Source organism: Tachyglossus aculeatus, chromosome 14, assembly GCF_015852505.1.
Source record: "Tachyglossus aculeatus isolate mTacAcu1 chromosome 14, mTacAcu1.pri, whole genome shotgun sequence".
NCBI lineage: Eukaryota > Metazoa > Chordata > Mammalia > Monotremata > Tachyglossidae > Tachyglossus > Tachyglossus aculeatus.
This window is the reverse complement of record NC_052079.1, coordinates 52,719,431-52,737,757: the sequence shown is the minus strand read 5'-3', so window position 1 is coordinate 52,737,757 and position 18,327 is coordinate 52,719,431. Positions and strand designations below refer to the sequence as shown.

Here is an 18,327-nt window from a genome sequence, read left to right as displayed (position 1 = left end):
AAGCACTGTTCTAAGCACTGGGGTAGATACAGGGTTTTCAGGTTGTGCCACGGGGGGCTCCCAGTCTTCATCCCCACTTTACAGGTGAGGGAACTGAGATACAAATAAGTTAAGGGAAGCAGCGTGTCTCAGTGGAAAGAGCCTTGGCTTGGGAGTCAGAGGTCATGGGTTCGAATCCCGGGAACTGAGGCCCAAAGAAGTGAAGTGGCTTGCCCAAAGTCATGCAGCAGACAATAATAATAATAATGACATTTATTAAGCTCTTACTATGTGCCAAGCACTGTTCTAAGCACTGGGGGAGCTACTAGGTGATCAGGTTGTCCCCCGTGGGGCTCCCAGTCTTCACCCCCATTTTACAGATGAAGGAACTGAGGCCCAGAGAAGTCAAGTGGCTTGCCCAAAGTCAAGCAGCAGACAATAATAATAATGACATTTGTTAAGCGCTTACTATGTGCCAAGCACTGTTCTAAGCGCTGGGGGGACTACAAAGTGATTAGCTTGTCCCCCGTGGGGCTCCCAGTCTTCACCCCCATTTTACCCATGAGGGAACTGAGGCCCAGAGAAGTGAAGTGGCTTGCCCAAAGTCACGCAGCAGACAATAATTATAATAATGACATTTGTTAAGCGCTTACTATGTGCCAAGCGCTGTTCTAATAATTATTATTATTAATAAACACGACTGACTGTGGGGCACTTCTAACAGCCCTCAGAGCCCAGGCAAGTGGGCGGGGCTGCGCGCGCGCGCTTCCCGCGCAAAGAGGCCCGGGATCCCCGGAGGGCTCTGATTGGCCAACTCCGCCGGAAGTTGTTCTTTCCCTCAAGCTGAGGCGAAGGAGGAGGTGGTGCGAGGCCTGGCGGGGTGGGGGGGGGGGGTCTCGAGCGGCTGCGCCTGCGCGCTGCAGCGGTTGGGCGCGAGGCGCGCGGCGGGAGCGGCGGTTGAGCGGCCCTCTTGCCCGCCTGGCTGAGGTGAGGCGGCGCCCAGGAAAGACGGGAAACTTTATAATAATAATAATAATAATGGTGTTTTTTAAGCGCTTACTATGTGCCAAGCACTATTCTAAGCGCTGGGGGGAGCTACAAGGTTGTCCCCCGTGGGGCTTCCAGTCTTCACCCCCATTTTACACATGAGGGAACTGAGGCCCAGACAAGTCAAGTGGCTTGCCCAAAGTCACGCAGCAGACAATAGTAATAATAATGATGGCATTTGTTAATTGCTCACTGTGTGCCAAGCACTGTTCTAAGCGCTGGGGGAGCTACTAGGTAATCAGGTTGTCCCCCGTGGGGCTCCCAGTCTTCACCCCCATTTTACAGATGAGGGAACTCATCCCGGAGAAGTGAATTGGCTTGCCCAAAGTCAAGCAGCAGACAATAATAATAATGACATTTGTTACGCGCTTACTATGTGCCAATCACTGTTCTAATAATTATTATTATTAATAAACACGACTGACTGTGGGGCACTCCCAGCTGCCCTCAGAGCCCAGGCAAGTGGGCGGGGCTGCGCGCGCTCCTCGCCCCCCCGCCCGCGCGCGCTTCCCGCGCAAAGAGGCCTCGGGTCCCCGGAGGGCTCTGATTGGCCAGCTCCGCCGGAAGTTGTTCTTTCCCTCACGCTGAGGCGGAGGAGGAGGTGGCGCGAGGCCTGGGCTGGGGGGGGGGTTGGTCTCGAGCGGCTGCGCCTGCGCGCTGCAGCGGTTGGGCGCGAGGCGCTCGGGAAGAGCGGCGGTTGAGCGGCCCTCTTGCCCGCCTGGCTGAGGTGAGGCGGCGCCCAGGAAGGACGGAAAACTTTATAATAATAATAATAATGGTATTTTTTAAGCGCTTACTATGTGCCAAGCACTGTTCTAAGCGCTGGGGGGAGCTACAAGGTTGTCCCCCGTGGGGCTCCCAGTCTTCACCCCCATTTTACACGTGAGGGAACTGAGGCCCAGAGAAGTCAAGTGGCTTGCCCAGAGTCACGCAGCAGGTAATAATAATAATAATAATAATGACATTTGTTAAGCGCTTACTATGTGCCAAGCACTGTTCTAAGCGCTGGGGGGAACTACAAAGTGATTAGCTTGCCCCCCGTCGGGCTCCCAGTCTTCACCCCCATTTTACCCATGAGGGAACTGAGGCCCAGAGAAGTCAAGTGGCTTGCCTAAAGTCACGCAGCAGACAATAATAATAATAATGACATTTAAGTGCTTACTATGTGCTAAGCACTGTTCTGAACGCTGTGTGGCGGGGGGGGGGATTACTAGGTGATCAGGTTGTCCCCCGTGGGGCTCCCATGCTTCATCCCTATTTTACCCATGAGGGAACTGAGGCCCAGAGAAGTCAAGTGGCTTGCCCAAAGTCACGCAGCAGACAATAGTAATAATTATGATGGCATTTGTTAAGCGCTTACTATGTGCTAAGCACTGTTCTAAGCGCTGAAGGAGCTACTAGGTGATCAGGTTGTCCCCTGTGGGGCTCCCAGTCTTCACCCCCACTTTACACATGAGGGAACTGTGGCCCAGAGAAGTGAAGTGGCTTACCCAAAATCACGCAGCTGACAATAATAATAATAATGACATTTGTTAAGCGCTTACTATGTGCCAAGCACTGTTCTAAGCGCTGGAGGAGCTACTGGGTGATCAGGTTGGCCCCCATGGGGCTCCCAGTCTTCATCCCCATTTTACACATGAGGGAACTGAGGCCCAGACAAGTCAAGTGGCTTGCCTAAAGTCACGCAGCAGACAATAATAAAAATAATGGCATTTGTTAGGCGCTTACTATGTGCCAAGCATTGTTCTAAGCACTGGGGGACCTACAAGATGATCAGCTTGACCCCCGTGGGGCTCCCATGCTTCATCCCTATTTTACCCATGAGGGAACTGAGGCCCAGAGAAGTGAAGTGGCTTGCCCAAAGTCACGCAGCAGACAATAGTAATAATTATGATGGCATTTGCTAAGCACTTACTATGTGCCAAGCACTGTTCTGAGCACTGGAGGAGCTACTAGGTGATCAGGTTGTCCCCCGTGGGGCTCCCAGTCTTCACCCCCATTTTACACATGAGGGAACTGAGGCCCAGAGAAGTGAAGTGGCTTGCCCAAAGTCACGCAGCAGACAATAATAATAATAATGACATTTGTTAAGCGCTAACTATGTGCCAAGCACTGTTGTAAGCGCTGGGGGACCTACAAGATGATCAGCTTGCCCCCCCATGGGGCTCCCATGCTTCATCCCTATTTTACACATGAGGGAACTGAGGCCCAGACAAGTGAAGTGGCTTGCCCAAAGTCACGCAGCAATCAATAGTAAAAATAATGATGGCATTTGTTAAGCACTTAATCAATCAATCAATCGTATTTATTGATACGTATTTATTGATACATGCCAAGCCCTGTTCTAAGCGCTGGGGGAGCTACTAGGTGATCAGGTTGTCCCCTATGGGGCTCCCAGTCTTCACCCCCATTTTACACATGAGGGAAATGAGGCCCAGAGAAGTGAAATGGTTTGCCCAAAGTCGTGCAGCAGACAAGAGGCCGGATTAGAACCCACGACCTCTGACTCCCAAGCCCGGGCTTTTGCTGTTAATAATAATGATGATGGTATTTGTTAAGTGCTAACTATATCCCAGGCACTGGACTAAGCGCTGAACCACGCTACTTCTCCAGACTTCTGATCAGCCAACGGGGCTTAGTGGAAAGAGCCCGGGTTTGGGAGTCAGAGGTTGTGGGTTCTAATCCCAGCCCCGCCAATTAATAATAATAATGGTGGTATTTGTTCAGCGCTTAGCATGTGCCAAGCACTGTTCTAAGCGCTGGGGTAGATACAAGGTAATCAGGTTGTCCCACATGGGGCTCACAGACTTAATCCCCATTTTACAGGTGAGGGAACTGAGGCCCAGAGAGATAAAGTGACTTGCCCAAAGTCGCTTGCTGACAAGTGGCGGAGCTGGGATTAGAACCCACGACCTCGGACTCCCAAGCCTGGGCTCCTTCCACTGGGACACGCTGCTTCTCTGACACAACACTTGTCAGCTGTGTGACTTTGGGCAAGTCCCTTCACTTCTCTGGGCCTCAGCTACCTCATCTGTAAAATGGGAGTTAAGACCATGCCGTACGTGGGACAACCCGATTACCTCGTATCCACTGTGGCGCTTAGAACAGTGCTTGACACATAGTAAGCGTTTAACAAGTGCCATCGTTATTATTACTGTTAATCCCGCCTCCACCACTTGTCTGGTGTGTCATCTTGGTCCTGTCGTTTCACTTCTCTGTGTTACCTCATCTGTAAAATGGGAACAGGGCCTGGGTCCAACCTGATGATTTTTTATCATCATCAATTGTATTTATTGAGTGCTTACTGTGTGCGGAGCACTATACTAAGCGCTTGGGAAGTAGAAGTTGGCAACAATCTACCCCAGTGCTTAGTACAGTGTCACTTACCTTCTCTGTGCCTTGGTTTCCTCATCTGGAAAATGAGCATTAAGATTCTGGGCCCCATGTGGGACAGGGACTGCGGCCAACCTGGTATCTACCCCAGCGCTTAATACAGTGCTTGACACCAATTGAGACCGTGAGCCCCACAAGGGACAGAGACTGTGTCCAAACCAGTTTGCTTGTCCAAACCAATCCACCCCAGTGCTTAGTACAGTGCTTGGCACGTAGTAAGCGCTTAACAAATGCCATTATTATTATTAATGATAAATACCATTATTTAATACCACAGTCATTAAGCAGCATGGTCTAGTGGAAAGTGCTCGGGCCTGAAAATGGGGGGACCTGAGTTCTAATTCCAGCTCCCCCACTTGCCTATTGTGTGACCTCGGGCAAGTCACTGGACTTCTTCGTGCCTCAGCGGCATCCTCTGTAAAGCGGGGATGAGGTCTGTCAGATTGGACTATATCGTATCTACTCAATCAATCAATCGTATTGAGCGCTTACTGTGTGCAGAGCACTGTACTAAGCGCTTGGGAAGTACAAGTTGGCAAAATATAGAGACAGTCCCTACCCAACAGTGGGGACTTAGTACCACACTTGGCATATAACTTGTGCTTAACAAATACCCCAGTGATCTTCCTATCTTTTTTCTGGCTCTCCTTTTTCTCCAGCAGCCCGCCGCCCGCTCTGCAGCCACCATGTTTGTTCTGGTGGAGATGGTGGACACGGTGCGGATTCCCCCCTGGCAGTTTGAAAGGAAACTCAATGATTCCATTGTGGAGGAGCTCAACAAGAAACTGGCTAACAAGGTACGAAGACGGTGAAAATGAATACCTGCTAACTCACACAGCCCTCTCTCAGCAAAGAGTCTGAAGCACTTCTCATGATAATCTCTTTTGTCTGCTAACCAGGCTTGTGAGGTTGGAAAGACCAGAAGCAAAACCATTGCCCGGCACCTGGGGAAAGTGAAGCACAGAGAGAGTTTTTCCCTCCAGAGATGTACAGCCGATCAGGCTGGCCCAACTCTGTTCCCCTCCTCTCTTGTCCCTTGATTATATTCCCTTCTCACCTTCATCTCTGTACTTGTGTGTATTTCCAGCGCCTTTTTTCTGAACTATTTAAAGTATCTTACCGACATCTGGCAAAGCCTAATGGAGGGGAAAATTGGAGAAACAGCTAGTTGTACTTTGTTGTCATGCGCTTTTAGACTGTGAGCCCACCTTTTAGACTGTGAGCCCACTGTTGGGTAGGGACTGTCACTATGTGTTGCCAATTTGTACTTCCCAAGCGCTTAGTACAGTGCTCTGCACATAGTAAGCGCTCAATAAATACGATTGATTGATTGATTGATTGATGCGCTGGGATTAGCAGTCAGAATTCATAAATCCTCACTCTTTTCAGTACAGTGGGTTTGGGGGCCTCAGACCAAATCCTGGCTGACCGTCAGACCTGACTCCCAGGGACTCTCCCTCTTCAAGACGACTGGGTTTAGTTGGTGTGGAGAAGGAGCCAGACTCTTTTGAGGTGCCAGGAGTTCCAGCTGTTGTGCGTTCTCCCCAGGTTGTGTACAATGTCGGTCTCTGCATCTGTCTGTACGACATCACTAAGCTGGAGGATGCCTACATATTCCCTGGCGATGGCGCATCACATACTAAAGGTGGGCTTCCTCATCTCCCTCTTTCTTGTGCTTCTTTCATTGAGGCAGTGTGGCCTAGTGGAAAAGAGCGTTGATCTAATAGGAGACCTGGGTTCTAATCTCAGCACTGCCCCTGGCCTGCCTCATGACTTTGGCAAGTCACTTAACCTCTCTGGGCCTCAATTTCCTCATCTGAAAATGGGGATAAGATTCCTGTTCTCCCCACCTTTTAGACTGTAAGCCCCTTGTGGTGCAAGGACTAGATCTAATTCGATTCTTTTGAATTTACCCTAGGACTTGGCCCGGAGCTTGGCACCCGCAAAGCCCTTAGTAAATGACATTATTATCAGGTTTTTCTTGTGAGTCTGGATGAGTAAACAGGTTGGATACCAGTACAACATCCACGAAACCAAGAAATTAAAGTGAGATCAGTTTCCCTTGAGGGCACCTCCCAAGTTCACCTCATAATTTATCTCTTAAGCATAGCACAAGCTGCTAATGTGCTGTTTTGCCAAAAGCCTCCCCACTGTAATGTGCAAGTTTGGATCTCCTTTACAGTGGGGTGTGATAAGATATTTTTTATTCATATTAATGTCTGTCTCCCCCTCTAGACTGTAAATTCATTCATTCAGTCGTATTTATTGAGCGCTTACTGTGTGCAGAGCACTGTACTAAGTGCTTGTTATGCTCATTATGGGCAGGGATTGTATCTGCTAATTCTGTTGTATTATGTGCTCTCAAGCACTAGGTACAGCTTCGTTCCCATCCTTCTCGAGAATTCCCCATTAACCTGCACCTAGTCGGAGAACCATGCTCACCTACAAAAGTTTCTTATTTGTGATTATCCCGATCTGTGGCACCTCAAGTGATGGCCCCAGATAAATAGGCCAAATTTCTCCAGGCCTCATGCCGGACCCGAGCGAGCTGGCGGGTCATCTCTAAAAGCGAATGAAGCATCTGTCCATAAAGTCTTCCCAAGTGCCTTAGGTAGGTCCTTGGGACTCATGTGAAACGTATCTAGGAAGCAGGAATTTTGCTTGAATGTCCTTGGCCCTTTGTGAACGGTCCTTCCTGATCCAAGAAATGGAGAGCGAGGAAAGGGTCGTTATTGGATTTGGGACCATCCCACTCTTACATCCCTTTTGCTTCTTTCACATAGTTCAGTGCTTTCAGAATGGTCGTGATTGGTTCTGTACTAGGAGTATTATTATTATCATCTGTAGAGCCCCTTTCTTCTGAGAGAGCTGATCAAACATCATCAGATCCTGATCTCCTCTGCTTCCTACAGTGCTCTGCACACAGTAAGCGCTCAATAAATACGGTTGAATGAACGAATGAAATTCAGACCACCAAGATGACATTCAGTTATTAGGCATCCAAAGTCCTTACCTTCCATTTAGCTGGTGAGATGAGTTTCTGAATGCCACGTGTCACAGACTAGAAACCCATGTCCCTTATAGTAGTAATAATAATAACAGCATTTAAGTGCTTACTATTTGCCAGGCAGTGTACTGAGTGCTGGAGTGAATACAAGCAAATCTGGTTGGACATAGTCCGTGTCCCAAATGGGGCTCACGGTCTCAGTCCCCATTTTACAGATGAGGTCACTGAGGCACAGAGAAGTGAAGTGACTTGCCAAGGCCACACAGCAGGCAAGTGGCAGAGCTGGGATTAGAACCCAGTTCTCCTTAACCCTCGGCCTGTGCTCTTTCCACTAAGCCACGCTGCTTTGCTAATACTAATAATAGTAATAATACTTAGACTATGACTTTTGTGGATGGGGCTGGGATTTAGACTGTGAGCCCACTGTTGGGTAGGGACCGTCTCTATATGTTGCCAACTTGTACTTCCCAAGCGCTTAGTACAGTGCTCTGCACACAGTAAGTGCTCAATAAATACGATTGATGATGATGATGATTGGGTCCGATCTGATTATTTTGTGTCCACCCCCAGAACTTAGCACAGTGCTTAATCAGTACCATCACTATCAAGAGAACCTTAAGCCGTGCTCACTTCCTGAACATCCAGTGACAGGAAAGAAGGAGCGAGGAGGGAAAATGAGAATTTTTCCCCCCCCGTTGGAATTGTGCCTCATACTCTTTTCTTTCCAGTCCACTTCCGGTATGTGGTGTTCCACCCTTTCTTGGATGAGATTCTGATTGGCGAGATTAAAGGTTGCAGTCCGGAGGGCGTTCACGGTAAGTGGTCCCCCTTGATGGCAGGAGGCTGCTGACCTAACCCCGGAACCTCGGGCTGAGGGCCGGGAATTAGGAGAGGGAGTCTCAGAGCAGGTGGGAAGTTTCAGCAGGAATCTCCGTCCCAGGAGCAGGCAGCAGTCGGTACAAAGATGCTCGTGAAAGATGCAGTTTCTACGTACTCTGTTGTAGTATACTCTCCCAAGCCCTTAGGACGGTGCTATTCACACTGTAAGTGCTCCATAAATTTTCATTGAGAAGCAGCGTGGCTCAGTGGAAAGAGCCCGGGCTTCATGTTTATTACTCTATTTATTTATTTATTTATTTTACTTGTACATATCTATCCTATTTATTTTATTTTGTTAGTATGTTTGGTTTTGTTCTCTGTCTCCCCCTTTTAGACTGTGAGCCCACTGTTGGGTTGGGACTGTCTCTATATGTTGCCAATTTGTACTTCCCAAGCGCTTAGTACAGTGCTCTGCACATAGTAAGCGCTCAATAAATACGGTTGATGATGATGATGGAGTCGGAGGTCACGGGTCCAAATCCCGGCTCTGCCACTTGTCAGCTGTGTGCCTTTGGGCGAGTCACTTAACTTCTTTGTGCCTCAGTTCCCTCATCTGTAAAATAGGGATTAAGACTGTGAGCCCCACGTGGGATAACCTGATCGCCTTGTATCCCCCAGTGCTTTGCACATTGTAAGCGCTTAACAAATACCATCATTATTATTATTATTATTATTATTCATTAACTGATGGTAACCTGGGGAGGTAGGGCACTGGCACCGGTTAGGACTTTGGGAACTGAGGAGTTGAAACTTTGGAGCTGACTCCTTCTAGGCTCGGGGGCAGAACTTGCCCAAAGGCCAAACGTTTCAGCCGGGAGGTAGTCGCTGGCCCTGACCTGCCTCAGTGGGACTGTGGAGAGGAGAAGGTGTTAAACAGGTGAAGCTTGCTCTTTCCAGGACACCTGGATCAGCATCATTCACGCGAACCCCCTGTGACTAAGGGCAGTCTGGTAAACAGGCATCTTCAACTCTGCTTAAAGGGGTTGAGGGCTGGCTTTGGGAGCCTCCAAACTTGATCTGAAGTGACACCCATTTGGACAAAGCCTAAAACGCCTTCTCAGTTTCTCGCTCAGACTTGGGGCTTAGTCGATTTATCTAAAAACGGTCTCTTTTCTGACCCTGCCTCATCCAACATCCCTGCGAAGTGTCTCTAGGGTTCTTCGATGACATCCTCATCCCCCCTGAGTCTCTCCAGCAACCTGCCAAGTTGTATCCTTCAAGGCTCGTGGGCTCAGGCTGCTTCTCCGGATTAAGACTCCTATTTCCTCTGGGGCCTCCAAATCCATGCCCTCCCCCCAGCCAGGCTTTGGGATAACAGTGGCCTGCAGGGAAGGGCCCTGCGTGGCCAAGGGTGGTGGCCTCTGTGGCATCTGGAGAAGCAGCGTGGCTCATTGGAAAGAGCCCGGGCTTTGGAGTCAGAAGTCATGGGTTCAAATCCCCGCTCCGCCAATTGTCAGCTGTGTGACTTCGGGCAAGTCACTTCACTTCTCTGGGCCTCAGTTCCCTCATCTGGAAAATGGGGATTAAGACTGTGAGCCCCACATGGGACAACCTGATTGCCTTGTAACCTGCCCAGCGCTTAGAACAGTGCTTTGCACATAGGAAGTGCTTAATAAATACCATTATTATTATTATTATCTGTTGGCCATCAGCCCTGGAAACAAGGAGATTGACCGGGAACCGGTGGCGTGGAATCTGTAATGGGGCCCACTGGGCTGTTCTGCCTTACTGGCACTGGTGGATCAGTCAGTCCTATTTAATGAGTGCCTATTGTACGCAGAGCACTGTACTAAACGCTTGGGAGGGTACAATAGAACAATTAACAGACACATTCCCTGCCCATAAGGAACGTATAGTCTAGAGGTGACTGGCCGGGTGGGTTCTGGGGGCACTTTGTGACTTGAACCCAAGAGTGATTTTAGAGCGAGGAGGAGCTTCCCACAGGAGCAGCAGAGGAGGGAGAGAGGGAAAGACTGCCAAGCACAATAAATGCAACTGTTGCCGAATTGTACTTTCCAAGTACAGTGCTCTGCACACAGTAAGCGCTCAGTAAATACGACTGACTGACTGACTGAATAATGAAAGCCATCTGCTCAGGGGCTGGTTGTTGCCTTGACCCAGCACGCTCATCAGTGATGAGGCGGAGCAGGTGTGGGTGTGGGAATATGAGACGGAAGAAGGCGCCCATGACCTGTACATGGACACTGGCGAGGAAATCCGCTTCCGGGTGGTGGACGAGAACTTCGTGGACACGTCCCCGACGGGCCCCAGTTCAGCGGAGGCCTCGGCGTCCAGCGAGGAGCCCCCCAAGAAGGAGGCACCTTACACCCTTGTGGTAAGAGACCCAGCCTTTCTCACCTACTCTCTTTTGAAACTTTATTTTATGTTTTGGTAGTCGGGGGCGGGGGAATCAGTCTGGGTCAACAGAGACCCAGCCTTTATGACCTTCTTTCTTTTGAAACTTTATTTTATTTTTTGGTAGTCGGGGGGGAATCAGTCTGGGTCAGCAGAGACCCAGCCTTTCTGACCTTCTCTCTTTTGAAACTTTATTTTATTTTTTGGTAGTCGGGGGGGCTCAGTTTGGGTCAACAGGAAAACATTAGCTGTTGGAGTCCAGCCAAAGAGTTTGGAAGGACTCTGGATCTGTTTCTTGACCGACTCTGGATTGGAGCCTAGGCCCCACCCCCAGGGGTCTGAAGTTTTCATAAAAATAATAATAATATTGGTCATAATTGTGATATTTAAGTGCTTACAAGGGGCACACAGTTTAAGTAGGAGGGAGCACAGGTATTGAATCCTCAGTTTGCAGACAAGGGAACTCTGAGGCACAGAGAAGTGGCTCGTTCAAGGTCACACAGTAGGTAAGTGGCAGAGTCAGGATTAGAATACAGGTCTTCTGATTCCCAGGCCTACGCTGTTTCCACTGGGCCATATATTTTTCTGTTTTATGGCATTTGTTAAGCGCTTACTTTGCACCTGGCACTGTACTAAGCGCTGGGGTAGATATAGCTAAGATTTATCTCTCCTTCTCCAGCCCAGCCCGCACCCTCCGCTCCTCTGCCGCTAATCTCCTCACCGTTAGGCCTCGTTCTCGCCTGTCCCGCCATCGACCCCCGGCCCACGTCCTCCCCCGGGCCCGGAATGCCCTGCTCCCTCTGCCCGTCCGCCAAGCTAGCTCTCTTCCTCCCTTCAAGGCCCTACCGAGAGCTCACCTCCTCCAGGAGGCCTTCCCACACTGAGCCCCTTCCTTCCTCTCCCCCTTGTCCCCCTCTCCATCCCCCCCATCTTACCTCCTTCCCTTTCCCACAGCATCCGTGTATATGTATATATGTTTGTACATATTTATTACTCTATTTTACTTGTACATATCTATTCTATTTATTTTATTTTGTTAAGTATGTTTGGTTTTGTTCTCTGTCTCCCCCTTTAAGACTGTGAGCCCACTGCCTCTAGGGACTGTCTCTATATGTTGCCAATTTGTAATTCCCAAGCGCTTAGTACAGTGCTCTGCACACAGTAAGCGCTCAATAAATACAATTGATGATGAGATGGGATTAGAACCAGGTCCTGCTGATGCCCAGGCTGTAGCCACTAGGCCACGCCGCTTTCTAGGAGGTGGTGTTCTGTTCTCATCATCTAGAATGGACCTGTCGAATGGGTTTGGGGGTTTGTATGCCCTCCTCTCCCTGTCTCTCCCGCGCCCCGGGGAGGCAACAGAGGCCTTTGAGGCCCTCAAGCACTCTTCCTTGCGGAGACGGTCCTGTCTCCTGCTGGGTTTTTTTTTCCCAGTGAAACCTCTTGAATTCCAAGCGGGCTAAACTCCTCGTGGCTGTCTTGTCTCGGTGGCAGGGATCCATCAGTGAGCCAGGCTTGGGGCTCCTGTCTTGGTGGAGCAGCAATTAGCAGCCGCGAGGAGCCAGCCCAGCATCGGGCCAGGGGCCCCCGGCGTGGGCCGGGATCCCAGAAGACCCGCGCGTCACGGTGACGGCACTGAGAGCGACGACACTCTGCGTTGCAGCCACCAGCTGCGGCCTCGGCCTCCTGGGAGCTAACGAATGCGCCGGCAGGGCCTCCGGCCAAAGACAGCCTTCCCCCTCTCCCCTCGCCCCGCTCCAGGCGATGACCGTGCCCGCGAACGACACGCGTGCCTTTCCAAAGCGGCTGCGGAGGATGCGAACGGCTTGGCTTCCTCCCGCGGGGGCCTGGGCCTGCCGCAGAGGGGTCGGGGCGAGGGGTTGATGTTTGAGTCCTCGGGGAACGGGCAGTGTGGGGAACAGTCCACACAGGAGCACTTTAGTCCTAGAGGAGAAGTGGGTGTTCTTAATAAAAATTAAAAAAAATTCAGAGTAATAATCATAATTGGGGTATTTAAGTGCTTAATATGTGCCAGGCACTGTACTAAGTGCTGGGATGAATGCAACCAAATCAGGTTGGACACAGTCCCTGTCTGGGGCTCACATTCATTCGTTCAGTTGAATTTTATGAAGCAGTTAGTGTGTGCAGAGCACACTTGGGAAAGAACAATACGACAAGAATAAACAGTGGCAGTCCCTGCCCACACTGAGCAGTCCCCATTTTACAGATGAGGTAACTGGGGCCCAGGGTAGTGAAGTGACTTAACCAAGGCCATACAGTAATGCTCCCCCACTAGCCTTGACTGAAGGGAGCCGGGCCAACTGAGGCAAGTTGGGGGGCCGTCCAGAGCCCCGATTGTGCGGAGGGGGGATAAGGGAGTGGAACCCAGGGCTGCCTGGGGAAAGAGCTGGTGGAAATACGGCTGGCACGAGGTTGCCCTCGGGCCACAGCCAAATGATCGAGCCTGGAGGGAGAGGGAGCAAAATCGGCCACTTGCTGCTCTGCGTGTTTTCCCTTAATAATAATAACGATGATGACGGTATTTGTTAAACACTATGTTCTAACTGCTGGGGTAGGTACGATCTAATAATAATCACTATGGTATTTGTTAAGTGCGTACTATGTGACAAGCGCTATTCTACAGATTGGGGTAGATAGGAGGTAAAGAGGTAGTCCCCGTCCCACATGGGACTCAGTCTTAATCCCCGTTTTACATTTGAGGGAACTGATGCACAGAAAAGTAACTTTTCCAAGGTCTCACAGCAAAGTGGCTGAGGTGGGGTTAGAACCCAGGTCCTTCTGCTGCCCAGGCCCGTGCTCTATCCACTAGGCCATGCTGCTGCTCTTCTCTGTAATAGACCACCCTGGGATGGGGTGGGCCCAGGCCAGCCCGGGTTTAAGAAACCAATGCAGGCAAACCCCCACGTTGGCTCTCTGAGAAACCCGCTCCTGGTGGGGCAACTCAAGGCAGCACCAGGTCATGAAGCTGGCAGTTTGGGATGAGGAAAAAAGGTGGGCCGGAAGCGGGCCAGTGGGATCTCCTTTCGGGATTCTGGTAAAGGGAGGGGTTGGCCAGCAGCGCCTGAAGTCTGGGTTACCCGCAGTCAGTTCTTGCAGTGAAAGGCAGTAAGTAGTAAATGTCCCTAAGAGTTGGTGGGGGAGAGGAGCTGACGGGTAGTCTTGGCTTTCACGAACCATATAATCGGACAAGACATCTCACTGGCCCACTCCAAAATAGCTGGCTAGGGCCAGCTCACCTGGAGTCTGGCTTGGCCTGAGGGGGAGGTTAGATCAGATACTTGCCAGAGGGAGAACTTGGCCCCCTCTGAGAAGAAGGGAGATGGCTGGGCAGCTCCTGTGGCCAGCGAAAACCCAGGCCTCTGGCCTGTGCAGCCGTCTGCCCGCGTGTAGAAGCCAGACTGCTGCCACATGGATGGGCCTTGTAAGTTACAGGTGCTTTGCTTCCACACTGGCAGCGAGGTGGTTAGGGGGCCATCCTTAGGGAGCTCGGCCCTCATGGGGGCCGCCGGGATCATTTTTCCTTAATCTGTCTCGGCTCCAAGGTTTCGAGCCTGGAGTGTAAGGATGGGGGTGGTGAGGAGGATCCATTGCCAGTCCCTTCTGTCTCCTCTGCCACTGCCTCCTCATCCTTATAGGAAAGAGGGAAAGGCTACTACTTCATTCTGTTCCCCAGTACACAGACAGTCCCTGGTGCAGCCCCAGAACCAAGGAGCCAGCGGGAGGATTCAGGGCCTAAAGGTGGTGTTGGTTAATAATAATAATGATGGCATTTATCAAGCACTTACTATGTGCAAAGCACTGTTCTAAGCGCTGGGGGGGATACAAGGTGATCAGGTTGTCCCACATGAGGCTCACAGTCTTAATCCCCATTTTACAGATGCGGTAACTGAGACTCAGAGAAGTGACCTGCCCAAGGTCACACAGCAGACATGTGGCGGAGCCGGGATTCAAACCCATGACCTCTGACTCCAAAGCCCGGGCTCTTTCCAGTGAGCCATGCTGCTTCTCTAAGAACTTAGAGAATAAGTTAAGCACTTTACTATGTGCCAGGACGAATACAGACAAATCAAGGCGTACACAGTCCCTGTCCCCAATTCCCATTTTACAGATGAGGTAACTGAGGCACAAGAAACGTGAAGTGACTTACCCAAGCTCACGTGGCAGAGCCTGGACTAGAAACCTTCCGACTCCCAGGCCTGTGCTCTAGCCCCTATGTACCAATGCTGCTTTTCTTGCTTCACTTGTCAGCTGGCATGTTTCTTTCCTGCCAAGTGAGGGGTTGAGAGCCCAGCCCCTTTCTCCACCACCCAATCACCCCCTCGGAGGGCTCAGGTGCCCAAGCAGGTGGGCAACCGTGGGGGGAAAAGGAGCAGAAAGCTCTGCAGCCCTGCTCGGCCCGCTTGGGCTATTTAACTTGTAGGGAGGCTGTGGGCTTCCTAAACCCACCAAGGGGATGACCGACCACAGCACCACGTAGGTCACACTACTTCTCTGTCATCTGCGCATCAGGCAGAAACTCCTCCCCCTGGGCTTCCAGGCTATCCATCCATCCATCCCCTCACCCCCTCCTACCTCACCTCCCTTCTCTCCTTCTCCAGCCCAGCCCGCACCCTCCGCTCCTCTGGCCCCGCTAATCTCCTCACCGTTAGGCCTCGTTCTCGCCTGTCCCGCTGTCGACCCCCGGCCCACGTCCTCCCCCCGGGCCCAGAATGCCCTCCCTGTGCCCATCCGCCAAGCTAGCTCTCTTCCTCCCTTCAAGGCCCTGCTGAGAGCTCACCTCCTCCAGGAGGCCTTCCCAGGCTGAGCCCCTTCCTTCTTCTCCCCCTCGTCCCCCTCTCCACCCCCCCATCTTACCTCCTTCCCTTCCCCACAGCACCTGTATAGATGTATATATGTTTGTACATATTTATTACTCTATTTTACTTGTACATATCTGTTCTATTTATTTTATTTTGTTAGTATGTTTGGTTTTGTTCTCCGTCTCCCCCTTTTAGACTGTGAGCCCACTGTTGGGTAGGGACTGTCTCTATATGTTGCCAATTTGTACTTCCCAAGCGCTTAGTACAGTGCTCTGCACATAGTAAGCGCTCAATAAATACGATTGATGATGATGATCCCCCCATCTTACCTCCTTCCCTTCCCCACAGCACCTGTATACATGTTTGTACATATTTATTACTCCATTTATTTTACTTGTACATATCTATTCTATTTATTTTATTTTGTGAGTATGTTTGGTTTTGTTCTCTGTCTCCCCCTTGTAGACTGTGAGCCCACTGTTGGGTAGGGACTGTATATGTTGCCAACCTGTACTTCCCAAGCGCTTAGTACAGTGCTCTGCACACAGTAAGCGCTCAATAAATACGATCGATTGATTGATCTGGAAATGGACCTCCCCTCTGTGCAGGGAGACAGGCCAAACAAGGCAGGGCAAATGAGATCTCCCAAGATGAACTCTGGGGGTTGGGAGAGAGAAGGGCACGTGGTGGTTGACTAGACTATTTTCCGGAATCCAGATCTCCCACTTCCCCCCCGGGGGCAAAGGGCTCGGGGATTTTATACCCTGCAGAGTGCAGGGATTCATTGGCGAGGGGCTGGAGAAGGGGCTCCCAGGGGGTGGGATTGCCCCGTCTCCACCTTTCTGCTCTCACCACCAATCAAACATCACTGTGTCTTGGAGAGAGGAGCAGTGACAAGGAGGACTAAGTTCTCACAGCGGCAGCATGACTTAGTGGCTACAGCCCAGCCTGGGAGTCAGAGGGACCTGGCTTCTAACCCCAGCTCCACCGCACGTCTGCTGTGAGACCTTGGGCAAGTCACCTTACTCCTCGGTGCCTCAGTTACCTCACCTCTACAATCAATCAATCAATCGTATTTATTGAGCGCTTACTGTGTGCGGAGCACTGCACTAAGCGCTTGGGAAGTACAAGTTGGCAACATATAGAGACGGTCCCTACCCAACAGTGGGCTCACAGTCTAAAAGGGGGATAAAGATTGTGAGCCCCACGTGGGATGTGGACTGTGTCCAATCTTCCTTGAATCTACCTTAGCTCTTAGTGCAGTGACTGGCATAAAGTGCTTAACAATTATTCTTCCCAAACAGCAAAACAAGAGCGTGATTAATCTTTTTGTTGGCATGCACAACTCCGTTGTATTCTTTCAATTGCTTAGTACACTAAGCACTCACGTACCATTGATGATGGCCCTAGCCGGAGAACATCATTGAGGCCCATCTCCTCCAAGAGGCCTTCCCTGCCCAAGATCTCCTTTCCTCTTTTCCCACTCCCTTCTGTCTCACCCTGCCTCGCTCCCCTTCTTCACCCCCACCAACCCCCAAGGTACATATGGATCATTTCTACAGTGTCTCCCCTCCAGCTTATAAACTCATTATAGGCAGGGATTGTGTCTTATATTGTGCCCTGCACAGTAAACACTCAATAAATACAAGTGTTTGATTGAAGCCCAGCAACTCAAAGCCCTCCCCATCAGTGCAGTCCTGTCCAGTTGCCACCACCCAGGTCAGGCCCCCTGCGCGTTTTGCCTCTGCCCGAGCCGGCCGTGGGAGGAGAGAGACCGGCTGACGTGATTCACAGATGACTAAGGTGGTAATTCCAAGGAAGGAAGCACCGATTCCAGCCCACGAGTCCTGCGGCTCCCCGGAGAGGAAAGGCGAGCCTCGGCTTTCTAAACTTAGCCCGCTCTCCCGTGTGCGGTGGCCTGGGCCCACGGCCCTAATGAGAAGGATCGCGGCTGCCCGCCCACGCTGGCCTGTGAGCCCGTTGTCGGGGAGGGACCGTCTCTATACGCTGCCAACTTGGACTTCCCAAGCGCTTAGTCCAGTGCTCTGCGCACAGTAAGCGCTCAAATGCGACAACGAATGGATGAAACGAGACCCGGCTCTTGGAGGCCCCACGTTCCCCTTTCCATTAAAGCCTGAAATCGGTCACCGGGGGCCGAACCGCGCCAGCCCACGGCCACAGCTCAGCCCAAATCCCGGGTCTCCGCGCAAACAACGACGGCATTTATTAAGCACTTCCTATGTGCAAAGCACTGTCCTAAGTGCTGGGGAGGTTACAAGTTTGCCCCGTGGGGGGCTCGCAATCCCAATCCCCATTTTACAGATGAGGGGACCGAGGCCCAGAGAAGTGAAGGGACTTGCCCAAAGCCACGCAGCTGACAAATGGTGGAGCTGGGATTTGAACCCACAACCTCTGACTCCAAAGCAAGGGCTCTTTCCACTGAGCCACGCCGCAAAGCAAACGAGCCGTGGAGGGGGGGGGGTCCGCGCTGCTGGCCGTGTGAGCCGGCCCGCCGGCCCCCACTGAGGGGTAGTCACCAAGGGGAAGGGCGGCCAGGAAGTAGTCCTGAAAGGGAGAGGAGGACCACCTGACTTGCCTTTTCCCCCCTCGAGGGCCGTCGTTTAGCACCCCGGGGGGCTGCCGGCTTCGGCCTCACTGCAACCCCGCTGACCGGCTGCAGTTGCTTTCTGGCAGAAAAGGGATGACGACGGCGGCGGCCACCACTCTCCCCTTCCCTCTCGTTTCCAGGTGGCCGTGCCATCAACTTGGATCGGCCCCGGGACCCGTTAAGCCACTCTGGCTCCCTTTGAGCCCCGGGCTCCGCTCGGCGGCCCCCATCCCCGTCCC

The 18,327-nt window shown here is 51.5% G+C and overlaps 1 protein-coding gene across 3 annotated transcripts; it reads left to right on the top strand.

Moving 5' to 3' along the window:
* The first annotated feature begins 883 nt into the window (after positions 1 to 883).
* Positions 884 to 12,243, top strand: POLR3H (RNA polymerase III subunit H). 3 transcript variants are annotated; one of them, XM_038756948.1, is made up of 7 exons: positions 884 to 966; positions 5,079 to 5,216; positions 5,968 to 6,064; positions 8,155 to 8,241; positions 9,451 to 9,514; positions 10,439 to 10,640; positions 12,155 to 12,243. In XM_038756948.1, exons 2-7 carry the CDS (start codon positions 5,106 to 5,108, stop codon positions 12,206 to 12,208), a joined length of 615 nt encoding a protein of 204 aa, XP_038612876.1. In that variant the 5' UTR covers positions 884 to 966; positions 5,079 to 5,105; the 3' UTR covers positions 12,209 to 12,243. The 3 variants fall into 3 exon arrangements, with proteins under 3 accessions (XP_038612876.1, XP_038612875.1, XP_038612877.1); XM_038756947.1 differs by having other exon boundaries at positions 891 to 966; positions 5,082 to 5,216; XM_038756949.1 differs by lacking the exon at positions 884 to 966 and adding an exon at positions 1,721 to 1,753 and having other exon boundaries at positions 5,082 to 5,216.
* Positions 12,244 to 18,327: the final 6,084 nt, after the last annotated feature.

Coding starts and splice junctions, on each gene's coding strand:
- POLR3H (XM_038756948.1), top strand. CDS start 5,106: ATGTTTGTTCTGGTGGAGATGGTGGACACGGTGCGGATTCCCCCCTGG. Junction 8,242..9,450: donor CAGTCCGGAGGGCGTTCACG/GTAAGTGGTCCC, acceptor ATCCCTGCGAAG/TGTCTCTAGGGTTCTTCGAT. Junction 9,515..10,438: donor CTCCAGCAACCTGCCAAGTT/GTATCCTTCAAG, acceptor CACGCTCATCAG/TGATGAGGCGGAGCAGGTGT.